The 20900-nt window shown below is 41.1% G+C and overlaps 1 protein-coding gene across 7 annotated transcripts; it reads right to left on the reverse strand.

Moving 5' to 3' along the window:
• Nucleotides 1–10218: 10218 nt before the first annotated feature.
• On the reverse strand, nucleotides 10219–19695 carry ARMCX2 (armadillo repeat containing X-linked 2). Of its 7 annotated transcripts, none has more exons than XM_055081899.1 (4): nucleotides 19106–19695; nucleotides 13353–13405; nucleotides 12961–13033; nucleotides 10219–12602 (listed from the first exon to the last, which is right to left on the reverse strand). In XM_055081899.1, exon 4 carries the CDS (start codon nucleotides 12471–12473, stop codon nucleotides 10614–10616), a length of 1860 nt encoding a protein of 619 aa, XP_054937874.1. In that variant the 5' UTR covers nucleotides 12474–12602; nucleotides 12961–13033; nucleotides 13353–13405; nucleotides 19106–19695; the 3' UTR covers nucleotides 10219–10613. The 7 variants fall into 7 exon arrangements, with proteins under 7 accessions (XP_054937874.1, XP_054937871.1, XP_054937872.1 ...); XM_055081896.1 differs by having other exon boundaries at nucleotides 13353–13416; XM_055081897.1 differs by having other exon boundaries at nucleotides 12957–13033; nucleotides 13353–13416.
• Between the last annotated feature and the right edge of the window lie 1205 nt (nucleotides 19696–20900).

Consider the following 20900-nt stretch of genomic DNA (forward strand, 5'->3'; position numbering starts at 1 on the left):
ATCAGGCTAGTCTTGTGAAAGATATTGATAGGGCTGAAAGCATTTGAAAACTGTTACCCAGAGTCAGAAAAAGCAGCCACTGAGACCAGCATCCTGGATGATTAATGTTTTTTGTTTTTGTTTTTGTTTTTAACATCTTTATTGGAGTATAACTGTTTTACAATGGTGTGTTAGTTTCTGCTTTCCAACAGAGTGAATCAGTTATACATATACATATGTTCCCATATCTCTTCCCTCTTGCGTCTCCCTCCCTCCCACCTTCCCTATCCCACCCCTCTAGGTGGTCACAAAGCACAGAGCTGATCTCCCTGTGCTATGCGGCTGCTTCCCACTAGCTATCTATTTTACATTTGGTAGTGTATATATGTCCATACCACTCTCTCACTTCGTCACAGCTTACCCTTCCCCCTCCCCATATCCTCAAGTCCATGCTCTAGTAGGTCTGTGTTTTATTCCCATCCTACCCCTAGTCTCTTCATGACATTTTTTTTCTTAGATTCCATATATATGTGTTAGCACATGGTATTTTGTTTTTCTCCTTCTGACTTACTTCACTCTGTATGACAGACTCCAGGTCTATCCACCTCATTACAAATAACTCAGTTTCATTTCTTTTTATGGCTGAGTAATATTCCGTTGTATATATATGTGCCACATCTTTATGTTTTTTAATAACATTTTATAATTCCTTCCACAAAGCTCTTGCCTATTGTGGCAGAGGCTGTTAATGCCCCCCAATACTCATGTTGTCTGCTTCCTCCTGGGTATCCAGCTAGATGACAATGGTAAGTGTCCCTTTTGATTGAGTGCAGCCATAAGTCTGATTCTGGGCCAAAGAATTGTGGCAGAAGTGATGTAAGTCATCTCCAGAGTTTTCCACATAAAACCTCTCCATGCTTGATCTGTGCTCTCTCTTTTCCCATCCACCAGCTGAATGAATGGACAGCAGAACCTCCCTGCTTAACTGAAACATTAACTTGAGACTCTTTTGTGGGAAAAAAAAATATTTTTGCTTTTAAAATCATACTTTTTTGAGTCTTTTGTTGTAACCATTTTACCCTTTTATGCTACTATGACATTGATGGCTTTCTTTCCTTCCATTTTTTTTTGGACCTCAGATGATGAAGATGACACTAATCAGATTCCTTCCTTCATATCATACCATTTGCATAGGTCTAATCAAAACATTTTCCTCTTTGAAAGGCTTTTTGGCAAAAGATCTATTCTGCTTATTTTAATAAATATATAAATAAGTTAAAAAAAACCCTTTTCTTTATTCATTCATTTACTACTTTGTTTCTTTCATCTCTATTCCTCACTTCCATCTTCCTCCCAACAGGCAACCGTTCTAATATATTTGATGTGTATATTCTTGTTTGTCTGAGTTCTTTTAGAACTTACGTTATTTAGTATGCATGAATTTTTAATTTAGATAGTGGTATGTTGCTGTGGTTCTTATTTTGTTTTTTTTTTCCCACTCAGCAGTATTTTTTTTATGTTACATTTTACTCTGGGTACATCTAATCTGTAGTTTCCAGCTTTTGCATGATGTACCAAAGTGGTCATCCACTCAAATTTACTTCTTCATTTTCCTAGGAATAGAATCTAGACTGCTTTCAACTCCTTACTACCCCAAACACTGAGATGAATGTCCTCATATATGTCCCCTTATGTACCTGTGTGAGAAGTGTTCTGGAATATAAAAATGGAATTGTTAGGGCATAGGGCACATATATAATTAATGTGATTAAATACTGTCAGATTGCTTTTTGGAATAGCAGAGACAGTCTAAAATCTAATTAGCTGCCTGTATGTGTAAGAGTTCCTATATCCTTGCACCCTTACTAACATTTGGCATTTCCCATCTTTTGAATTGCTGGCCAAATAGGTGTAAGTGTACAGGTATCCTCCACTTTTTGAAAGTTCACTTTTACGAAAGACTTAACCTTAGTAGCTCTTTCTGCTAACAGAAAGAAATCTGAAGAGGATTTTGCTTTTATGAAAAATGGAGAAAAGTGAAAATAGCAGTTCCGGTTTTGTTTTGCAGCAAGCCATTATAGAGGCAGCGTGCACCCAGAGCAGCAGGAGTAGAACCATCAAGCTCCTTCTCCCGGAACTACACTCAGCATCAAGCTACCATAGCTTTGAACTGTGTCTGTGAGCATCTGTGTTTTACCTCGATTTATTTTGTGCATCCGTTAGCAAGATGTGTCCTAAGGTAATTGTTTCTTCACTTTAGACCATTTCTGCTTATGAAACACTCTACTTTTGGCCAGTGGGGGAAACCTGTATTTATAATTATATTTTAATTAGCAATTATCTGATTAATAATGAGTTTGAACATCTCCATGTATTTTTAAGCATTTTGGTTTTCCTCTTCTCTAGGTATACTTTTCATATATTTTGCCAATTTAGGGTGGTGTGTCTCTGTGTTTTTCTCTTGGATTTGAAGAGTACTGTGCATATGCTAGATATTAATCCTTTGTTAGTTTAAAATATTGCAAACCTCTTTTTTTCTATCTGTCATCTATTGACTTTGTTCATGGCGTCCTTTATTGAATAGAAATTCTTATTTTTATATAACAAAATCTATTAATCTTTTTTGCCATATGGTATGTATTTCTGAGGTTTTGTTTAAGAAACGTTTGTCCAATTCTAGGCCACAAAGATATTCTCCTATATTATCTTCCATTAACTTCATAATTTTAACTTTCATATTTAGGTCTTTCATCCTCCAGAGTCCAGATTTATATTTGGTGTTAGGCAGAGGTCCAGTTTTATTTTTCTCCAAATCGAGAGCCAGTCTTCCCAATATCATATACTAAACAGTCCATCCTTTTACATTGATTTGTAGTGCCAATTTTATAGTATATTAAGTTTTTATATTTACTTAAGTCTGTCTCTAAGCTTGTATATTTATCTATCTCTTACATATTTCTTTTATTACTATGATATGGCAGGGACAGCTAGTACTCACCAAATGATCTTTGTTTTTTCCTACTCTCCTGCTTGCCTTGCATTTATAATAATTGAGGCCATATGACTAGATCTGGACAAGGTACTATAAGCAAAAGTAATGTGAATTACTTCTGATCCAAGGTAGTTTAAAATCCTGTATAAGAGGCCACATTTGAGATGGAGGAGCCACGAGATAGAAGAAACCACAAGATGGAAGAGTAACAGCATGGAAGACTGAGAGCTGCCCAACCGGCATTAAATTTTATGTAAACAAGAAATAAACCTTAGTGTATTCACTGAGATTTGGGGGTTCATTTGTTACTGCAGCATAGCCTATTGTTATCTTGACTAATGATATAATTTTGTAGTATATCTTACTATCTGGTAGAATCAGTCTCCCCTCTTTATCCTTATTTTCCAAAATTGGCATAGCTCTTTTAGAGTCTTAATATTTCATATATATATATATGTTAGAATGTGTCAATCAAGCTTTGATAGCTATTTTTCATGTTAAGCCAATTTTTCATTCCAAGTTGATCATGAAAAAAATTTTTATACATAGCTGGATTCCACTTGCTGATATTTTGTTTAAAAATTTTACATTTATGTTTATAGGTAAGACGTATAGTTTTCCTTTTTCATACTAACTTTGGTTTTGATGTAAAGGTTAGTACTAGTCTCATAAAATGCATTGGATAGTATTACTTATTTCTGTTCTCTGGAAGAGTTTGTACAAGATTGGAATTATCAATTCCATCTGGGCCTATTTTGGGGAGCAGAGGGACTTTTAAACTACTGATTCAATTTCCTCAGTGGTTATAGGACCCTTTAGAGTTTCTGTATCTTTTTGAGTCAGTTTTGGTAAGTTCTATTCTTCAAGGGATTCAAACATTTCATCCACATTTTCAAATTCATTGCATAAAGTTAATCATAATATTCTTTTATCTTTAAAAATCTTTGCTTACTCATTATTATGTCCTCTTGTTCATTGCTAATGTTTTTTCTTAACACCTTTTTTTCCTTGATTAGTCTCACCAAAGGTTTGCTTTTTTTAATTATACCATTCACAGGACCAGGTTTTGGCTTTTTTGATACTGTCTAATGTATTTTTACTTTCTATTTCATCTATTTCTGCTCTTGTCTTTTTCATTCTTCTGTCTTTATTCTCTTGGTCTTTTTCTAACTTCTTAATTTGGATGCTTAGTTTATCAATGTTTAGCCTTTTTTTCTAGTCGAACATAAGATTTAAAAAAAATAACTTTATTGAGAGATAATTCACATACTAAATTCACCTATTTAAAGTGTACAATTCAATGTGTTTTCAGTATATTCACAGAGTTGTACAACCATCACCACAATCAATTTTAAAACATTTTTATCACTCCAAAAAGAAACCCTGTACCCTTTAGCTGTCACTCTTCATCTCTCCTCCACTGCCCCTCCAGCACTTGTCCACCATGATTCTACTTTTTGTCTCTATAGATTCACCTATTCTGGACATACTGTATAACATAAAGATTTAAGACCACAAATTTCCCTTGAAATACTGTTTTTACTGAATCCCACAAATTTGATCTTTAGCATTCTTATTATTATTCAGTTCTCAGTATTTTAAAATTTCCACTATGCTTCCTTTTTAACCCATTGATTATTCAGAAATATGTTTTAAAATTTCCAAGCACATGGATTTTAAAAATGTTGTCTTTTTATTATTGATTTTTATTCTAATTGCATTTTGGTCAGATAAGGTGAACTTTATGAAACTGATTCTCAGAAATTTGTTGAGACTTGATTTATGGCCAACTATGTGATCAATTATTGTAAAAGTCCTGTGTATGCTTGAGAAGAAAGTGTATTCTCCTATTATTGGGTGCAGGATTCTGTTTATTTTCATTAAATCAGCTTGTTGATTGTATTGTTCTCTATTCTATAACTTTACCATTTTTAGTAAATACTTGTCCTTTAAATATTTTAGAAAAGTGTGTTGAATTACCCCATGTGATGGTTGATGTTTTCATTTAGTTTTTTCTTTACATATTTTGAGGTTACTTTATTAAATGCCCACACACTTAGAATTGTTATTTATTTTGGTGAATTGAACCATTTATCATCAGTTAAAAAATCTTACTTTGAAATAATTATAGATTTACAGGAAGTTGCAAGGATAATACAGAGAATTTTTCTGTACCTTTCACACAGTTTTCCCCAATGGTTACATCTTACATAACTATAGTGTGATATCAAAATTAGGAAACTGACATTGGTACAATATGTGTGTATAGCTCTATGCCATTTTCTCTCACCATGGCAACCAAGATTCTAAACTCTTCCAACAGCGTAAAGATCTCCTTTGTGTTATCTCTTTCTAGTCACACACACTCTCCCCCTCACCATCCCTAACTCCCTATTCTTCATTTCTATAATGTTTTTCATTTTAAGAATGTTATATAAATTGAATCATAGAGTATGTGGTTTTTTTTGAGATTGGCTTTTTCCCCCTACTCAGTACAATGCCCTTGAGATCCACTCAAGTTGTTTTGTGTATCAATAATAGTTCATTCCTTTTTATAGCCAAGTAATATTCTGTGGCATGGATGTACTATGGTTTGTTTAACCATTCACATATTTTTAATCTTTAATAATGCCTTCTGTCTTAAAACCTATTTTTGTCTCATTAATTTGGCTCTTCCAGCTTCCTTTTGGTTGGTGTTTACATGGTATATTTTTCTGACTTTTACTTTCAAAGTTTCTGCGTGCTTATTCTTTATCATGTAGCTTGATTTTTAAAATCTGACAAAATCTTTTAACTAGTAAGTTTAGCCCATTTTTTCTTATTATGATTACTAATACATGTGAGTTCTGTGCTTTCTCTTTTTCTTGCTCTTTTAAGGCTTCACTTTTCTCATTTCTCACCTTCTTTTGGATTAAATTATTCTTCTTAGTGCATTTTCCCTTTAATGCATTGGACATTTTGCACTCTATTATTTTAGTGGTCACTCTTGCAATTTTATCATTCATATCTAACTTAAGTCTAGAGTTAATCAATTATATTAAGAATAGATGAGCGTCCCAATTGTGATTAATTTGGACTGATATAAACTTATGTTCTTAGGCACACTCAAAATCTATTAATTCTTTTCTTTTTTGTTCTGATAATGCAATATCACCCTCAGACCTAAGGTGTTTTCACATTTGAAAGTATGAATCTCAGTTAAGGCAGGAGGCAAATTGCTATTTATTTTCCTTATAAGCAGGGCACAGTGGTAACTATTTTTAAAAGGCCCAGAAAGGCTCAGAATTTCCCAGATCACCTATTTGAGTTACCAGTGTTCCCATTTTATTAAAGAAATCTGATAAAATGGTGCATTCAACTGATATAACAATTAAGTAATGGAAAAGGCCAGTTTCTAAACTCATTCTTCAAGTTGTCTCTGACAGCTTTAAGTGGAGAAAAATTCATGCAGTAGGATTTTGTAATTGCTTTATTTTATCTTTTACATTGAATCAGGTATTCCATAATTTAGTCTACTCATTATTTTCACTGGAATTTGCTCAATGATTTTAGAAACAAACATCTGATCTCACCAAAATCCTCTTCTCCATGAAATCATTCTATGGGAGGAACAACCTTGTCACCTAGAACCCATTGTCAGTAGCAAAGGGCACTCAGTTAATTGTAGGCTATTAGTTTTCAAGCCCAGACTGTGGAAAAAATTCTTATTTGCATTTTGCCTACCTCAACCCAAATACCTCACGTTTTCTTGAGACTCTATTGCTTACTACCAACTTCTGGTCTTACTCTTAGTCTGTAGACTTTTGTTTAAGCACAAAAAGGGAATTTAAGGAAAGATGTTGTGATATATCTTACAAGTAATGGAAAAGTTGAATATCTGGCCTGAAAAAGGATAGACACAAGTGCAGCTCAGGGACTCCAAGAGCAGGAGTTTGTATCAATTCATCCTTGTGCTCTACCACTAAAATGACAGCCCTGTATACTCAATTCTTGCATTTATCAGTTCATATTCTTTAAAAATAATTTTAAAAACTATGATAACTTTTGATCCAATTGTTTACCCAGACCAATAAATTAAAGCAAGGAAGGCAGGACTATTCAGTGCAAACATGGTTGTGAGAATTGCCCCCACTTCAACCATGCCCTGAACACACAATGTAGAAGGTAAAAACTATAGTACTACAGAATGTCTAAGGAGTGTTTCAACAATAATGCTTAAGTAATAATAGAACACTATATAGCTGGTGATCAATTCCTGGTGCCTATTGTCATAATTTTACTAGGTTAAATCTTTCCAAAGAACTACCTTTTTAAATCTCAGCACCACCTGGACTATGCTGTTGATCGTTCTCATGCGATGTGATTTAAGACACAAAAACCTAGACTTTAGGAAATGAAATATTTGCCTATTGTGTGATTCTTAGCTCATTCATAAGACCAGACTACATGTCTCTGCATGGGAATAGGTTCCATCTGAAGGCGATGGAAATTTCCACTGCTAATCAGAGCAAAGGAAGCTAGTTGGATTACCTTCATATGTGGGATCAAGCCAAGAGACATTAATGCATCCATCTTTAGTATATGAGCTCAGATACCATCTCTACTTCATCCAGAAGAAGACATTACTGTTCCAGGATTGACATCTTTTCAGATTCTCCTTATTAAGGGTTCAAACAATCTTGGGTCTAGTCTCACCCAGGGTCACCTCATTACCAGAGCAACGATATTCTTTATTAAATGACCATGGGTTTGATGTCATATGGGTTACAATGGTCACAGTAAAACTGAGTAAGATCAACATTAGGCCCCAGAGTCCTCCATCATTTCTCTCCTAAAAGGAGAAACAGAAAAAAGGCTTTCACCTTCATTATTATCACCACTGATCTCTTCAGAAAATCCTTAAATATTACGAGCTGTCAAGCCTATGGCTGTGGGTACAAGCTTTCCAAAATTCTAATTTTGCTTGAAAGCTCAAATTTTATTGTTGGTGGCAAATACAGTCAGTTGTTTTTCTTGAAGGTTCACCTCATTAATTTTCAAGAAAATGTCTGCCCAATACTCAGGTCTGAAAAACCACAGTCTTTCTGCCAGTCATTCTTCAAGCCAGTCATGTGGGATCTTCCCAGACCGGGGCACGAACCCGTGTCCCCTGCATTGGCAGGGGGACTCTCAACCACTGCGCCACCAGGGAAGCCCTGCCAGTCATTCTTTCAAGTAAAAATGGTGTTCCACGTCAAAAGCAGCTAATTCAGTGTGCAACTCAAATGATTGTGCAAACATTTTCCTTCGAGACAACCACTGTATTAAGCTATGCAGGAGAAGTGCTTTGTGCACACTTCGTGTTACACAGAATTTTAAAAAGATATGCCCTTAATCATCAAAATTTAATAAAAAATATAATTTTATTATAAATAAAGACTCCATTAAAGACATTTAGAAATGAAACTAGATTACAAAAATTTGTTGAGTGTGTGGCTGTAAAGAATTCAATCACTACTACTACAGTTTGGGGACACTGCCTTGATCTATGCTGAGGCACCAGCAGTTTTACCAACCATTGCTTTATTTTGAAAATAATTTTGACCTTACAGTTTCAGGGACCTGTAGTGGTCTGTGAACTACACATTGAGAACCACTGATGTACAATATGATTCCAATTCTGTGTAAAAAATACACTGAGGTGACATAATAAACATCTGAAAGAATTTTCACTGACTTTCAATTGCAGGAGACTTTTTTTTTGACTGATGCCACAGATTCTTACATATGGTGAATGTCTTTTCATGCCAATAATATAAAAGTACATCACAGTTTTTAACAGTTGCATACTATTTTACTGTGTGGACATACCACCTATTGTTTAGCCAATTCCATAGTGTTAGACATTTAAGTTGCTTCTTTTTCTCTCTTAGAAACACTGCTCAGTTGAATACCCTTGATATTCCTCTGTATACAATTATTTATTTCCATAGGGAAAAATATCCTACAAGTGCAATGCTTGGCTGAAAGGCAGGTGCACCTTTAAAGCTTCTTATATAGATTGCCAAATTGCCTTCCAGATAAGTTGTGTCAGTATATTAGGCCAACCTGTCCGTTTTCTCTGTGCCCCCCTCCCAGGAGTCCCTGTCTCTATTTCTGCCACAGCCTACCATACACTTGCACCAAAATGAAGATTTCATGAGAGGTGTCAGGAGAGCAGGCTGGGTTTGGAAAATCTCTGCAACTTCTCCCATTTTCTTCTTTCATTGCTTCACTGGGCCAGGGAGCAGAGGAAGGAAGATTTTCCTGCTCTTAAGTAAACTCAGAGGTGGGGGTGGGGTTCCCATAAGGGCCTTACCACTGCCCCTCTTCTAAACAAAGGAGGACCTAGACCTCTAATCTGAGGGGAGAAAAAATCACTTTTCACCAAGAGTCATTCTTTTTGTAACAATGCTCTTTCTAATCATTATAAATGGTGACTCAAAAAAAAGAAAAAAAATGGAAAAAAAAATGGTAACTCACTTTGGCTTGCTTGGTTGCCAGAACTGCCCAAGAAAGAGGGCTTTCTCTGTCAGAACCTGCACAAGATCATACACTCCTTCCTCTCTGTTGACCTATAGCCAAGATAGCAGATTTTGGTACTTTTTTTGGTAAGCATCTCTTATCATCATTCCCTAACATTTCCTATAGCCATCACCCCATTTCACTCTTCATCATCTCATGCTTGGTTTATAATTTCCTAACAAATGTCTCTACACCTAACCCCATCCCAGCTCCAATCCATTTTGCACATTGCCACCAGATTATTTTTCCTTTTGCCAAAAATGCCCAGTAACTCCCAGAAAATGACAGGATCATATTTCAATCTTCAGCTTGGGGTTCAGGGTCCTCCCCAAACTTTTTTCGCCCTACATTTCCACCCTTATCTCCCATCACTTCTCTTCCCATACTTTCCATTCCAGGCAAACTGGTTACCTTCCTGTCACTGGAACAGATTTCCTACCTCCGCGTCTTTCTTCAAGCCATTTCCTCTCCTGGAATGCCCTTCTGTGTTTTCTCATGCTGTCTTTCAGGGCGTACCTTAAGTGTGCCCTTCCTCCTTGAAGCCACTTCCTCCATTCTAGCCACTTCTGCTTCATTTAAACAGATAGCATATATTTGACAATGAGCATATGCTCAGGTACTGTAATCTTTTTCTATTTATGTACCTTATCTCTCCAGCTAGATTTTAAATTCAAGCAAGAGAACAATTTTTTTTGTCAGTTGAAACATACAGCTTTATTAATGATACACAAATGAAGTCTTTGGTGAATAAATTCAAGTCAAAACAGATGATAGAAGTGTAGGCTATTCATGATGGACAGGTTCACTGTCAATTCACATAGAGGAACCAGTAAAAATATTTCCATTCAAGCAGCACGATTAAAGTCACAAATGTGTTTTCAGTACAAGAGGACTATTTATTTGGTATTCATAAAATTGTTCAGCTTAAAGCTGGAGACTGTCACAGATAACATCACTCTGGATGATACATTATTCAAAACTGGCAGCTGAAAGGATCCCTTTACTATATAAGCAAGTGGAAAAGCAGTAACTTTCAATTTTCATTGCTTCCAGACTGCAAAACCAGACATTTCTTCAAGTCTCTGAGACACATAGCCAATCAGAATTTGTCCACTAGTTTTATAACTTTCACTTTCACCAAGAGGTCATGGTGATCTGCTAAGGCTCGAATTTTCTTAACGCACACTCCAGACGTAGTGCATAAGTAAAAAAGGGAGCCTTTATTGAACTCTCTGTAGTTGAATACTTCTGCTCTGAGATTGTCATAGATGATCTCAAATAGAGTCAGGGCATTAATAAGAATTTCTGATTCCACATAAGAATTGTAGAGGGAACTAAATGATGATGGCACTTGGGTACTGAGCAGTTTTTTTAACATATCTGGATTTTCAGCAAAATTCGAAAGTATTTTCAAAATCTCAACCTTGATTTTTCCACCTCCCTGAGACAACAAACGGAAAAAGTTTGCAATGGAATTGACAAGCAGGTGCTGGTAGTCATTAGTAATAGTCATGTTTGTTAAAAACTTTAGTCCAACTACCTGTACTGCTGAGTTCAGGTTAGAGGCCATGATGTCATCCATCACTTTATTCATGTATACCTGAAGCCGGCCCTGATTTTCATAATTCTCACTCAGGTTGTTCATGGCCATTAAGGCTTTTTCCTTAATGTGGGGATCAGTTTTGTTGATCATGTTTGCAATAATCGGGAGGCCTCCCAATTTGCGAATTGTGTCTTGGTTGCATGAATAATTGGCATTGTTGCTCAGAGTGAGCAAAGCTACCTGTTGGATGAAAGGATCATCTGATTTCTGAAGCAAAGCAAGGACTTTCCTGAGATCTCGGACACCCAGAATCTCATCAATTTCATAAGGAAAGGGGCGCTTCTGCATGGGAACGGGTCTCCTCCCTCTCCCTCTCTGCTGGGTCTCAGGCTCAGAGTCTGACTCCGATTCTGTGTCCGTCCACCCAGACTCTCCTTCTTCAGAATCAGGAACCTCTGCCAGGAAAGCCTGTCCTCCATTAGCGGAGGCTGCAGCAGCTGCCGCAGCCCCATCTCCAGGGCGGAAGCCCAGCCCCAATTCGTCTACTTCAACCTTATTTTTCTTGCCTTTGCCCTTGCCTCCAGTCCGGGACTTGGTTCCACCCTTAGCTCCACCTTTGGGTACAGCTCCAGTAGCTGACCCGGCCTTAGGTATAGCCCCAGTATGAGCCCCAGGGGTTGTTTTCTTGGCGGCTGCTGCTGTTCTAGAGGACCCTGATGTCCCAGGAGACTCTGCAGCCCCAGTAGGGGCTGCTGCCCCAGAAGGCACTGCAGCCCCAGAAGGTGCTGCTGCCCCAGAAGTAGCTGTTGCCCCAGAAAGTGCTGCTACCTCAGTAGGTGTTGCTGGTATGGGAGCCTCCACCGCCTCGGTAGGTGGTGCTGCCTCAGTAGGAGCTGGTGCCCCAGGAGCCTCTGCTGTGCCAGGGGCTTCTGCTAATTTAGGAGCCCCTGTCATTGTGGAGGTCTCTGCAGCCACAGGAGCCTCTGCCTCCCAGGGAGGTGGTGCCACTGCAGAAGCCACTGTGGCTTCTGATTCAGCATTAGGCTCAACCCCGGCCCCTTCTGCCTCCTGGGCCTGACTTCCTGCCCCATTCTGAGCCTCGGCACTAGATGCAGCTGGGGCCACTGCTTCAGCTCCAGCCATGTCCAGAGCAGAGGTTTCATCCTGGACCCTGACCTCTGCCTCAGTGCGGACTGGGGTTGGAGGACCAAATCCTGGCCCAAGGTCAATTGTGAATCCAGCCCTTAGTCCAGCTCTAGCCCGGGCTCCAGTCCCGGCCACAGCCCTGGTCTTGGGCTTGGCCAGTCTCTTCTTCATCTGGTTTCTTCCCCTGGCATATTTGTAGACACAGTACCAGGCACTGGCCCCAATCACTATCCCAGCGGCTACACAGCCAGCATCCCGAACACGGCTCATGACGCAGCTGGAGTGATTCCCTGATCCAGGGTGTGGAGCTGGTGTGCCCAAGTGGGGTGCGTGCACGACAAGGTAAGGTGCTTCAGTTCAGGCTCGAAAGTTCTGCTGAGGTTGCAAGCCAAGCAGGGCCTGGGGTAAAGGATAAAAATGAGGCTTAGGGCTCTGGCTCACTTCATGCTTAACCAGGCCTACTTAAAGGAGAGTTTGGAGACATAATGCTTGGTGGGTGGACTAGTACCCAGATACGAGTGTCCAGGCCTCTGTGTGCTGATTCAGGACCCTGGTTGTCTGATGTTTTCTACATCTTTATCCCTAGCCCTCACTGCCCAATGTAAACACATCTAATTTCCCAGCACCTAAATGGAGGATGAGAGGCCATATAGACTTCAGAAAAGCTGGTGGAGAGCCAGAAAGAACCCCAGATTCTTCTCTGATTCCCTCACCCTCACCCCAAAGGTCCCCAGATGATTCTCATACACGTACCAACCTGCTGGGAGCAGAAGCAATTTGCTCTTTTCCACCAGGCTTGTAGCTGTGCAGGGCCCAAAAGGCAGACAGACCTGTGCAGAGATCCCAGAAAGGGGGTTTCACGGGCCTTTGGTAGATAGATTCTCTTCTTTTCTTGATTTGAACACTTGTGGGCAAGTTTCCCCCTCTCAGGGCTCCTCACTCCCTCCATATCCCTTCCTCCTCAAACCCTTATTTAAGAAGGCAAATGCCACACCCCTTTCGCTGCACCGAAAAGGACAGGCCCAGGGCAAGGGTTTCTTGTAAAGAGGAAGAAGATGGGGGAAGGGGAGCCCCCGGCTCCAATTTCTGCTCTGGTTTCTGCCACACCATACCAGGGGTTCCCAGACAGTTCCCAGCCCCCACACTGACCTCCAGTGATTCAGGGCTGTTTCTCCTTTCTTCAGTTCAGTTAGAGCTCCATCCTAAGGACAGACTGAAGGGCAGAAATACAGATAGCAAGACGTTGGAGACTGAGAGCCTGACGGATGGAACGGACTGAAGACCAAAGTCCCCAATTGCCTTTCAGCATTCACATACCAGAATGACAAAGGGTTCCACCTCTCAATTCTTGCAACTCTTCTCACCCCTCCCCTCGCACCCCAACCCCCGCCCCTGCGCAGACTCCCCAGGCAGTCAACCTCTCCTTCCCTTTGCCCCGCCCCCCCGTCCGCCATTTCTCCCGGACAGACGGCCACACCCCTTCTCCTGCACCGAAGCGGGAGGGGGCGGAGCGAGGGTGCACAGAAGGCTGGACGGGACGCGGGACTGGGGATTACGGCCAATCTAGCGTCTCCTTCTTATGACCACCAGTCCTTAGGTCCCCAGCCCCCAGGCCTAGCATCAGCCTGCACAACGGGTCCCCAAGTGTCTGCCCTTTCGGTTTGAGGGTCATGATTTTCCACTGTTTCTCTGCTCTGGATTCCACCTCCCACACCCCATCGCAATCTCCTGTTAACCGCCATTTCTCCCGCCAGGGTACCCGAACTCCTTTTTCAGGACTGAAGAAACAGGGGTGAACGGCTGTATGCGCCGGAGGTGTCTGGAAAGCAGCCTAGGACTTAGCAGGGCGGTTTAATACCAGATTCTCTCAGGGCCTCCCCGCTTGTAAAGCCCAGAGCCAGACCGTCACCTCCCCTACAAAGACTGTCACACCCATTTCCCAGCACCCCCAAAAGACGTGGGGTCGGCCGGGGGAGAGGGGAGGGTGCGGGGGCGGTGGTCGGGAGAGGTATCTGCAAAGTGAGAGTGGGAGTGAATAAGCCGGATTGTTTACTAATTGCGTGCCCCTCGGATCACCCTTTCCCCAACCTCCCCACTGGCCTTATATGCGCTGCCACGTTTATTTCTCTTCCCTCCTCCTTTCAAAACAGGACGGGATGTGGGGTGCGGGGCCTGAGTGTCAAAAACAAAACCAAAAAAACACTGGCTGGGAGGGGAAGTAAGCGGATTCTCCACAAGTATATCAGCGTCTTTACGTTCCCCCCTCCCCCTCTTCCCGCCGCCCACCAAAATGAGCTGCGACTGAGCGCGGGGGTCTGGAGAGCCGGCCAGGGGCGGGCGAGGTGGAGACACCCGCGGCCTCAGACTCCCTCATCTCTGGGCTACCCCTATTCAGGGGTGCCAGGCCATGCCCACTCTCACACCCACCTGCCCGATCTGGGGGAATTTTCTCCTCCTCCTCCTCGCCTGGGTTAAACGCACGGCAGTGCGCAGCGCAATAGAGTTGGTACCCAGAGGAGGACGGAGGACGGCGGTCAGGGCTTTAAGTACCTTTGCCAACGTCAGCTCCTGGTCACGTGAGGGCTGCATCGCCAGTAAGCTTGGGTCCCCAATTTCCACTCCCACCAAGAGCAGGAGCCCCCTCCTTTACCCCCACTAGCACCTCACCCCACCACATCAGGTCCTGTCACTCATTTTTTTGTCCTTGTAGTCCTAGAGGCCACAAGTAGCCCCTTCTCCTTGTGTTAGAATTTGCCTTTCTCTGGTTACCGGGGAGGGGATGCATCTTCTTGGAGGGCTATTGACAATTTTTGCTTTTCTTGTTGGGGAATCGTCTCATCCTTTCTTGGGCAACTGGATACTCTCCCCTCGCTCCACCTCCAATCCCCCATCCACTAGTGCCCACCATTTACCTTGCAGTTGGGCCCCTGCTCCAGTATAGGTAAGGGGTAGGAATGGTAGTGGGGTCTTTACTTCTGTAATACGTCTCTGTTTTGTTTTTGAAGCTATCACCACTCTTATTATTATAGTAAGAAAATACAACAAAACAAGAGTTCAGTGTGGGAAGCAGCAACAAAAGAAAAAGAGTAGGCATGTTTTAGAAAAAAGATTTCCCACTAATATTGGAAGACACCATTAATTTTAGTTAATTTTTACCACATAGAAAATTCTATTGGCCACATAGGAAATAGTTTTCAAAACATGCTAAGGTATTTGAATATCTAAAAATGGAATTTTTCTCAACAAGATAAGCATGTTTCCATACGATCTGTAAATTGATCCATGGAGAGATGTTCAGTTGTCTGATCTTATTTATTTTGGACAAATAATATCCTACTTTTTCTCCTTCTGGGAAAGCTTTTAAGTTGGGTAAATAAATGATCCTGTCTTGTTCTGTTAGAGAAACACATTTATTTAATGTTCCCAAACCATTGCTGACTGCTGTGTGAACCTCTTGTAATTTGATGGCTGTAACCATGACAGTTTTGAACACCTGTCCCTGGATTAGGTTCCAGTTTTATGATTCAGCTCTGGGCAAAAGGAAGAACTATTAGACGAAGGAAATGATGGATATGAGGGATGCAGAGATGGTCAAATCCTTCCAGTCCTCTCAAGAGGGGAGGGAGGAAGGTGCTTGCCCTCCCACCTCTCCTATATTCCAGAGCCTCTCATCCCCTGCGTTCCGGCACCTGACTCTGTTGTTCATCCTAAAAGTATACATGGACAGGTGACCAGGGTGGTAAATGCCATCTTTACTCAGATGACCAATTTGAATAAATGCCTTTGGCTTCTTCCCTCACTCCCTCCCTCAAATTCCCACAGTGGTAACTTAGGGATGCAGAGAAGGGATTGCTGTTCCCACCTACCCCTGCAGCTGCAGGTTTCCACAAAGATTGCTGGGGGAAGCACCCAGGCCTGCTTGCCCTGCTCTGCCCTTATTCATGGTGTGGCCGAGTTAACCTTGTTCCTGATGCTGTTTGCTGCTACCACCTGGCCTGCAGCCTGTTGACCTCTCACCTCTGGCCTCCTCACCTCAGGGCACCCAGGGAGAACCCAGCCTTGCTGCAGGGTCACTGCCCACAGCCCACACCCACTTTGATACTTCCTCAGCCAAATGTATACCTGGGCCCCAGGATCTCTCCCCACTGACCATACTGATTAACCTAGAGTAGGCGTTCTCAACTGGCTACCTCTGTGTTCTACGTGAAATTGTATGCAAGGTTTTGTTTCTGAGTGTATGTGTGATTAAGTGCATTTTTTGGGGGAAAGGGGAACAAAGGTCATTGACCTCATCAGTTTCTCAAGGGGTCTCAGATCCCTGCCCTAGATATTAAGTACCAATACAATGGCCTAGAGAGTCTGTGTTATATAAAATAGTCCAGAATAGAAATATCTTGGGTTTTTTTTGGTAATGAAAGTTATATATATATTAGTGGTTAAAAATATTCAAAACAATAAGAAAATGTATAAAGTATGCATGGAAAGAGCTCCGTGATATCTTTTCCATTGCTAGTCACTGCTAAACATTTCCAACTTTCTTTTTATGCACATATTAGTAAGTGCATTTGTGGTTATTAATCAAGTTCTGAATTGAACAACAATAAACAAATAATAAGCATTTAGAATTTGTATTGTAATTGCAGTAAATCTGCAGATTAATTTGAGGAACATTAGCATCTTAAAATTGAGACTTCCCCTCCAGGAATATGATATATTTCCATTTTGCTCAGATCTATTTTTATGTTTGTTAATCAAATTTTGTAAGTTTCTTCAGCTAAGTAATTCCTATTACTTGTTAGGTTTTTCCTAGGTATTAGTAGTTTATGTTGCTGAAATGCTATTCCTTTCTCCAATTGTAATTTCTTATAGGTGATTTTCTGCTTGAGGAAAGTGTTCTACTATTATATATTTATTTTGTATCCGCCAATTTCTGTGATCTGTCTGATTAATTTCAATTGTTTTCAAGTGATACTTTTGGTTTTTCCAGGTATGTATACATAACCATCTTCAAATGACGATTTTTTACATTTCTTCCTTTCCAATATTTATAACTTTTTTCCCTTTTTTTTTCTGCATGTGTTATATTGACCAGAACTATGTTGAGCAGTGGTGGTGCTTGAGAACCTCTTGATCTTGTTCTTGAAGAAAATGGGAATACCTCTTATGAAATTTCATCATTTAGTGTAACTTTTGCTGTTTCTGATATATTTTATCTGTTTTTCAAGGTTACTTTTATTTATGTTTACCAGTACTGCACAAAAAGTAGTAGAAGGAAATAATATCAGTGAGTAGAGGTAAGTCACAAGTTCTGTGGTCTTGGTAGCCCACAAAGAGTGAGGAATCTGCTAGGTCAAAAGAGCCTCTGATATAGTCTTCATAAGACTAAGGCTATTTTCTTTTATACTTAATTTAATTTAACCAATAATAATTCATTAAATTATAAATGTATAATTTCTTACTGCACAGGCAAAGTTTCCACTATTCCTATTTTACTAATAGTATTTTTTTTAAATTTAGGACTGGCTGATTCAGTTTATCAAATGCTTTAATTGTAAGATTCATTTTCTCCTTCAGTTTGCTGTTGCAATGAATGATGTAGATAAACCAGTCTTCCTTTCACTCTAGTCTCCTTATAGTTTATTCTCAATACCTCCCCCAAGTTCAAACTCCCCACCCACTTTCTCTTGTTTAGAGTAAATGCAAATGTCCTCACTACAGCTGACAAGGCCCTACTCTCTTCAACCTTATTACCTTTCTGCCTCATCCTCTACTGCTCTCTCTCTAGCTCAGCGATCCTGGCTTCCTTGATGTTCCTGGAACATACTGGGCTTGTTACCTTCACAGAGCCTTTGCATTTGCTTGTCCTCCTGCCTGGAATATTCTTCCCCCAGATATCACCACACTTAGATCCTTCACTAACTTCAGATCTTTACTGAAAGGTCACCTTTCTAGTGATGCCTTCTCTGGCCACCCTATCTGAAAGTTTAACCCGTCTCGACTTTTCATATCTCCTTGCTTTAAAATTTTTTAGTATGTATCACTAACAGTATAGTATATATATAGTTTATTTACTTGTTTATTGTTTGTCTCTCTCACTACAATGTAAAGGCCACATGATTTAGAGATTTAGGTCTGTTTTATTAACCCTTGTAACCACAGCATGGAGAACAATGCATGGTATGTAGTAGGTGCTTGGTAAATATGTTGAACAAATGAATAAATAAAGGAATGGCTTTCCGACATTGCACTTACAACGACTCTCTTGCAGTCCAGAAATTAAGCCAGTTGGTTATGCTGCATTAGCAGATTTATTAACTCTCAAATAAATGATTAGCGAAATCAGGGTCTTGTCATGTGACAAGATGTGGAAGACATTAATTAAGATTGCTTTGAGTGGCATGTATAAAACTCATTATGCAGTGAGAATGATTGTTTATGAAACATGCCTTTTAAAAAATAATCCTTTTTTCTTAAATGAAAATAGTTCTATCATTATTTTGCCATAATAAAATTTGGGCAAAAAAAGGAAACAGAATAGTGCTAACAAGAAAATAACAAATCCATTCCTACTCTCTGCTTCTTTTCCTGACACCCCTTCCACAATCCCCCTTTACAGGTATTTTCAGGACTGCAGAGGTGAACATTAAGGATTCCAAAGAAAAAAGGTGGAGGGAGCACGGAAAAGGACGGGGCCATTCCCCAGAGAAGCAGTAGAATTGGCCAGTAGCCCAGGAGAAAATACTGCCCCTTCCAATAATCAAAGACAACACGTTTGTTGGATGTGCAAAGACTAGAAAGAGCGACAGTGTGGTGCTGGTGGGTGGGGGGGGGGGGTTGGGAGGGGGCGGGTCACCCTCTGCTTTGCCAATAATAGGAGGGGAAATTTGGGACCCCGAACTCACCAGTGACGTAACTTCACGTGACTAGGAGCCTGTGTGCTGGTCTGTCCAGATAGCGGTTCTTGCTCAGGTAACCGGCTCCCAATTTCTTTTGAGGTGGCGTGGCTGTGGGCAAGGAAGGAAGAGGACAAGAGGAAACCCGTCCTGATTCCTGCCGGTCACGGTGAGGGTGGGTATTGATTGGAGACTCCTGGAGTGAGGGTGGAGGGTAGCAGCACGATTTTCGAGTTTGGAGGCGCTTCTCTATTTCCCCGCGGAGACCCCCGAACCCAGCCTCTTTTTCGTGTTGTGACTTGTAAAAGGCAGCTGAAAAGGTTGGCGTGGGTGACTCGAGCGGGCGGAAGGGAGGGGAGGAGGCGGTGATCCGGGAGTGGAGCGATGGGGGACTGTGAGGTGAGAGACAGGCCTGACCACCTGGACGGAGAGGGAAAGGTCCGGGTTTGAACCCACGTTCGGGTGTTGGTGCGTTCACTGCATTCACCAGAGCACTGAGTCCTCATTGTCTCCTGTTTGTTCCTGTCTGCTTCTGGCTTTGGTCTGTCCCTGTCTGCTGGTCCATCTATCAGTGGGTTGATGATGCAAAAGAAAAAGAAGCTCAATGCCTCATTTCCTTCTTCCTTCCTCCGCCCCGAACACCCCCGCCCTCTTGACTGCAGTTTCAGACTCCTGCGTCCCAGCGGCTCTCACTAGCCTGAGAGAGAGTCCCCTGAGATCCTCGCTCCAGCTGCAGCATGGGCCGCGCTCAGAATTTGGGCTTGATGGCAACAGGCCTGGTGGTCGGGGCTGGCTCCTGGTACTACATATACCGACTGACGTTGGGAGAGCAGAATAAGAAGAGGCCAGCTGATGCAAAAGACATTAATCCTGCCTACAAAAAGTTTAGAAAGTACAGAAAACTGTAAGGAAGAAAATAAAAATAAGCCACCAATTACTATTCCTTGTCTTTCTATCTGTGTAAGAATGTGGATGTGTTTAACATTATTGCAATTACACTGTGTATGATATCCTGGAATTATTTTTTTCAGGTTACATTGCAGGGTATACCTTTTATTAGTTAATGAAAATGCTTCATAAAGTCTTTTAACAGATTGTTTCATAATAACAGCATAATCATAATCTTCTCTTTTTGCCGGCCTTTCAGATGGGAAAGAAATATTAGATATCTTAATTTTCTAAAAAATAACCGTATATAGAGGAAATCTACATAGACTTACGAGAGGATGTCTTTCCACACTAATAGCTGTGATATCCATCATCCCAGATTCCAGAATGACCAGTTAGGCAGCTTCTGTGTCATGCTTGGCATAGAGGGCATAGGAATTTGGTGAGCCTGGGAGCCCTGGGTAGGATCCAGACTTCCAGGGGCATCATATGGTCAGCAGCTTTGAGTTCCTCCTCTTTTCTTTGGGCTGTCAGGGAGCAGGCCAGTGGTCTCATCTATTCAAGGGACTCAGAGACCTCTCCCTTTTTCCACTGAGTGAGGGAAGGGATTTCTTTTTAGTGTGAGGGAAATCCTTCACTCCCTGAACTTCATTTTTCACAATGGATTTGGGGTTTGGAGGAAATAAAATCTGGGAAGTCCTGCCACAAACCTTCTCTGAGGCCAGGAAGTACAGAACTGGCTGGACCGAGAAAGGGAAAGCAGAGAACACAGACAGCCATAGAGATGAAACATAAATTAATAGCCTTGTGTCTTAAGTGGGGCTCCCTAGAAGCAGAGCCTGACATGGGGATTCTTCTGAAAGTAGTTTATTGAGGGAGTGTTCTCAGATGAAATGTGTACGGAGATGAGGGGAGC

Source organism: Physeter macrocephalus, chromosome 21, assembly GCF_002837175.3.
Source record: "Physeter macrocephalus isolate SW-GA chromosome 21, ASM283717v5, whole genome shotgun sequence".
Classification (NCBI taxonomy): Eukaryota; Metazoa; Chordata; class Mammalia; order Artiodactyla; family Physeteridae; genus Physeter; species Physeter macrocephalus.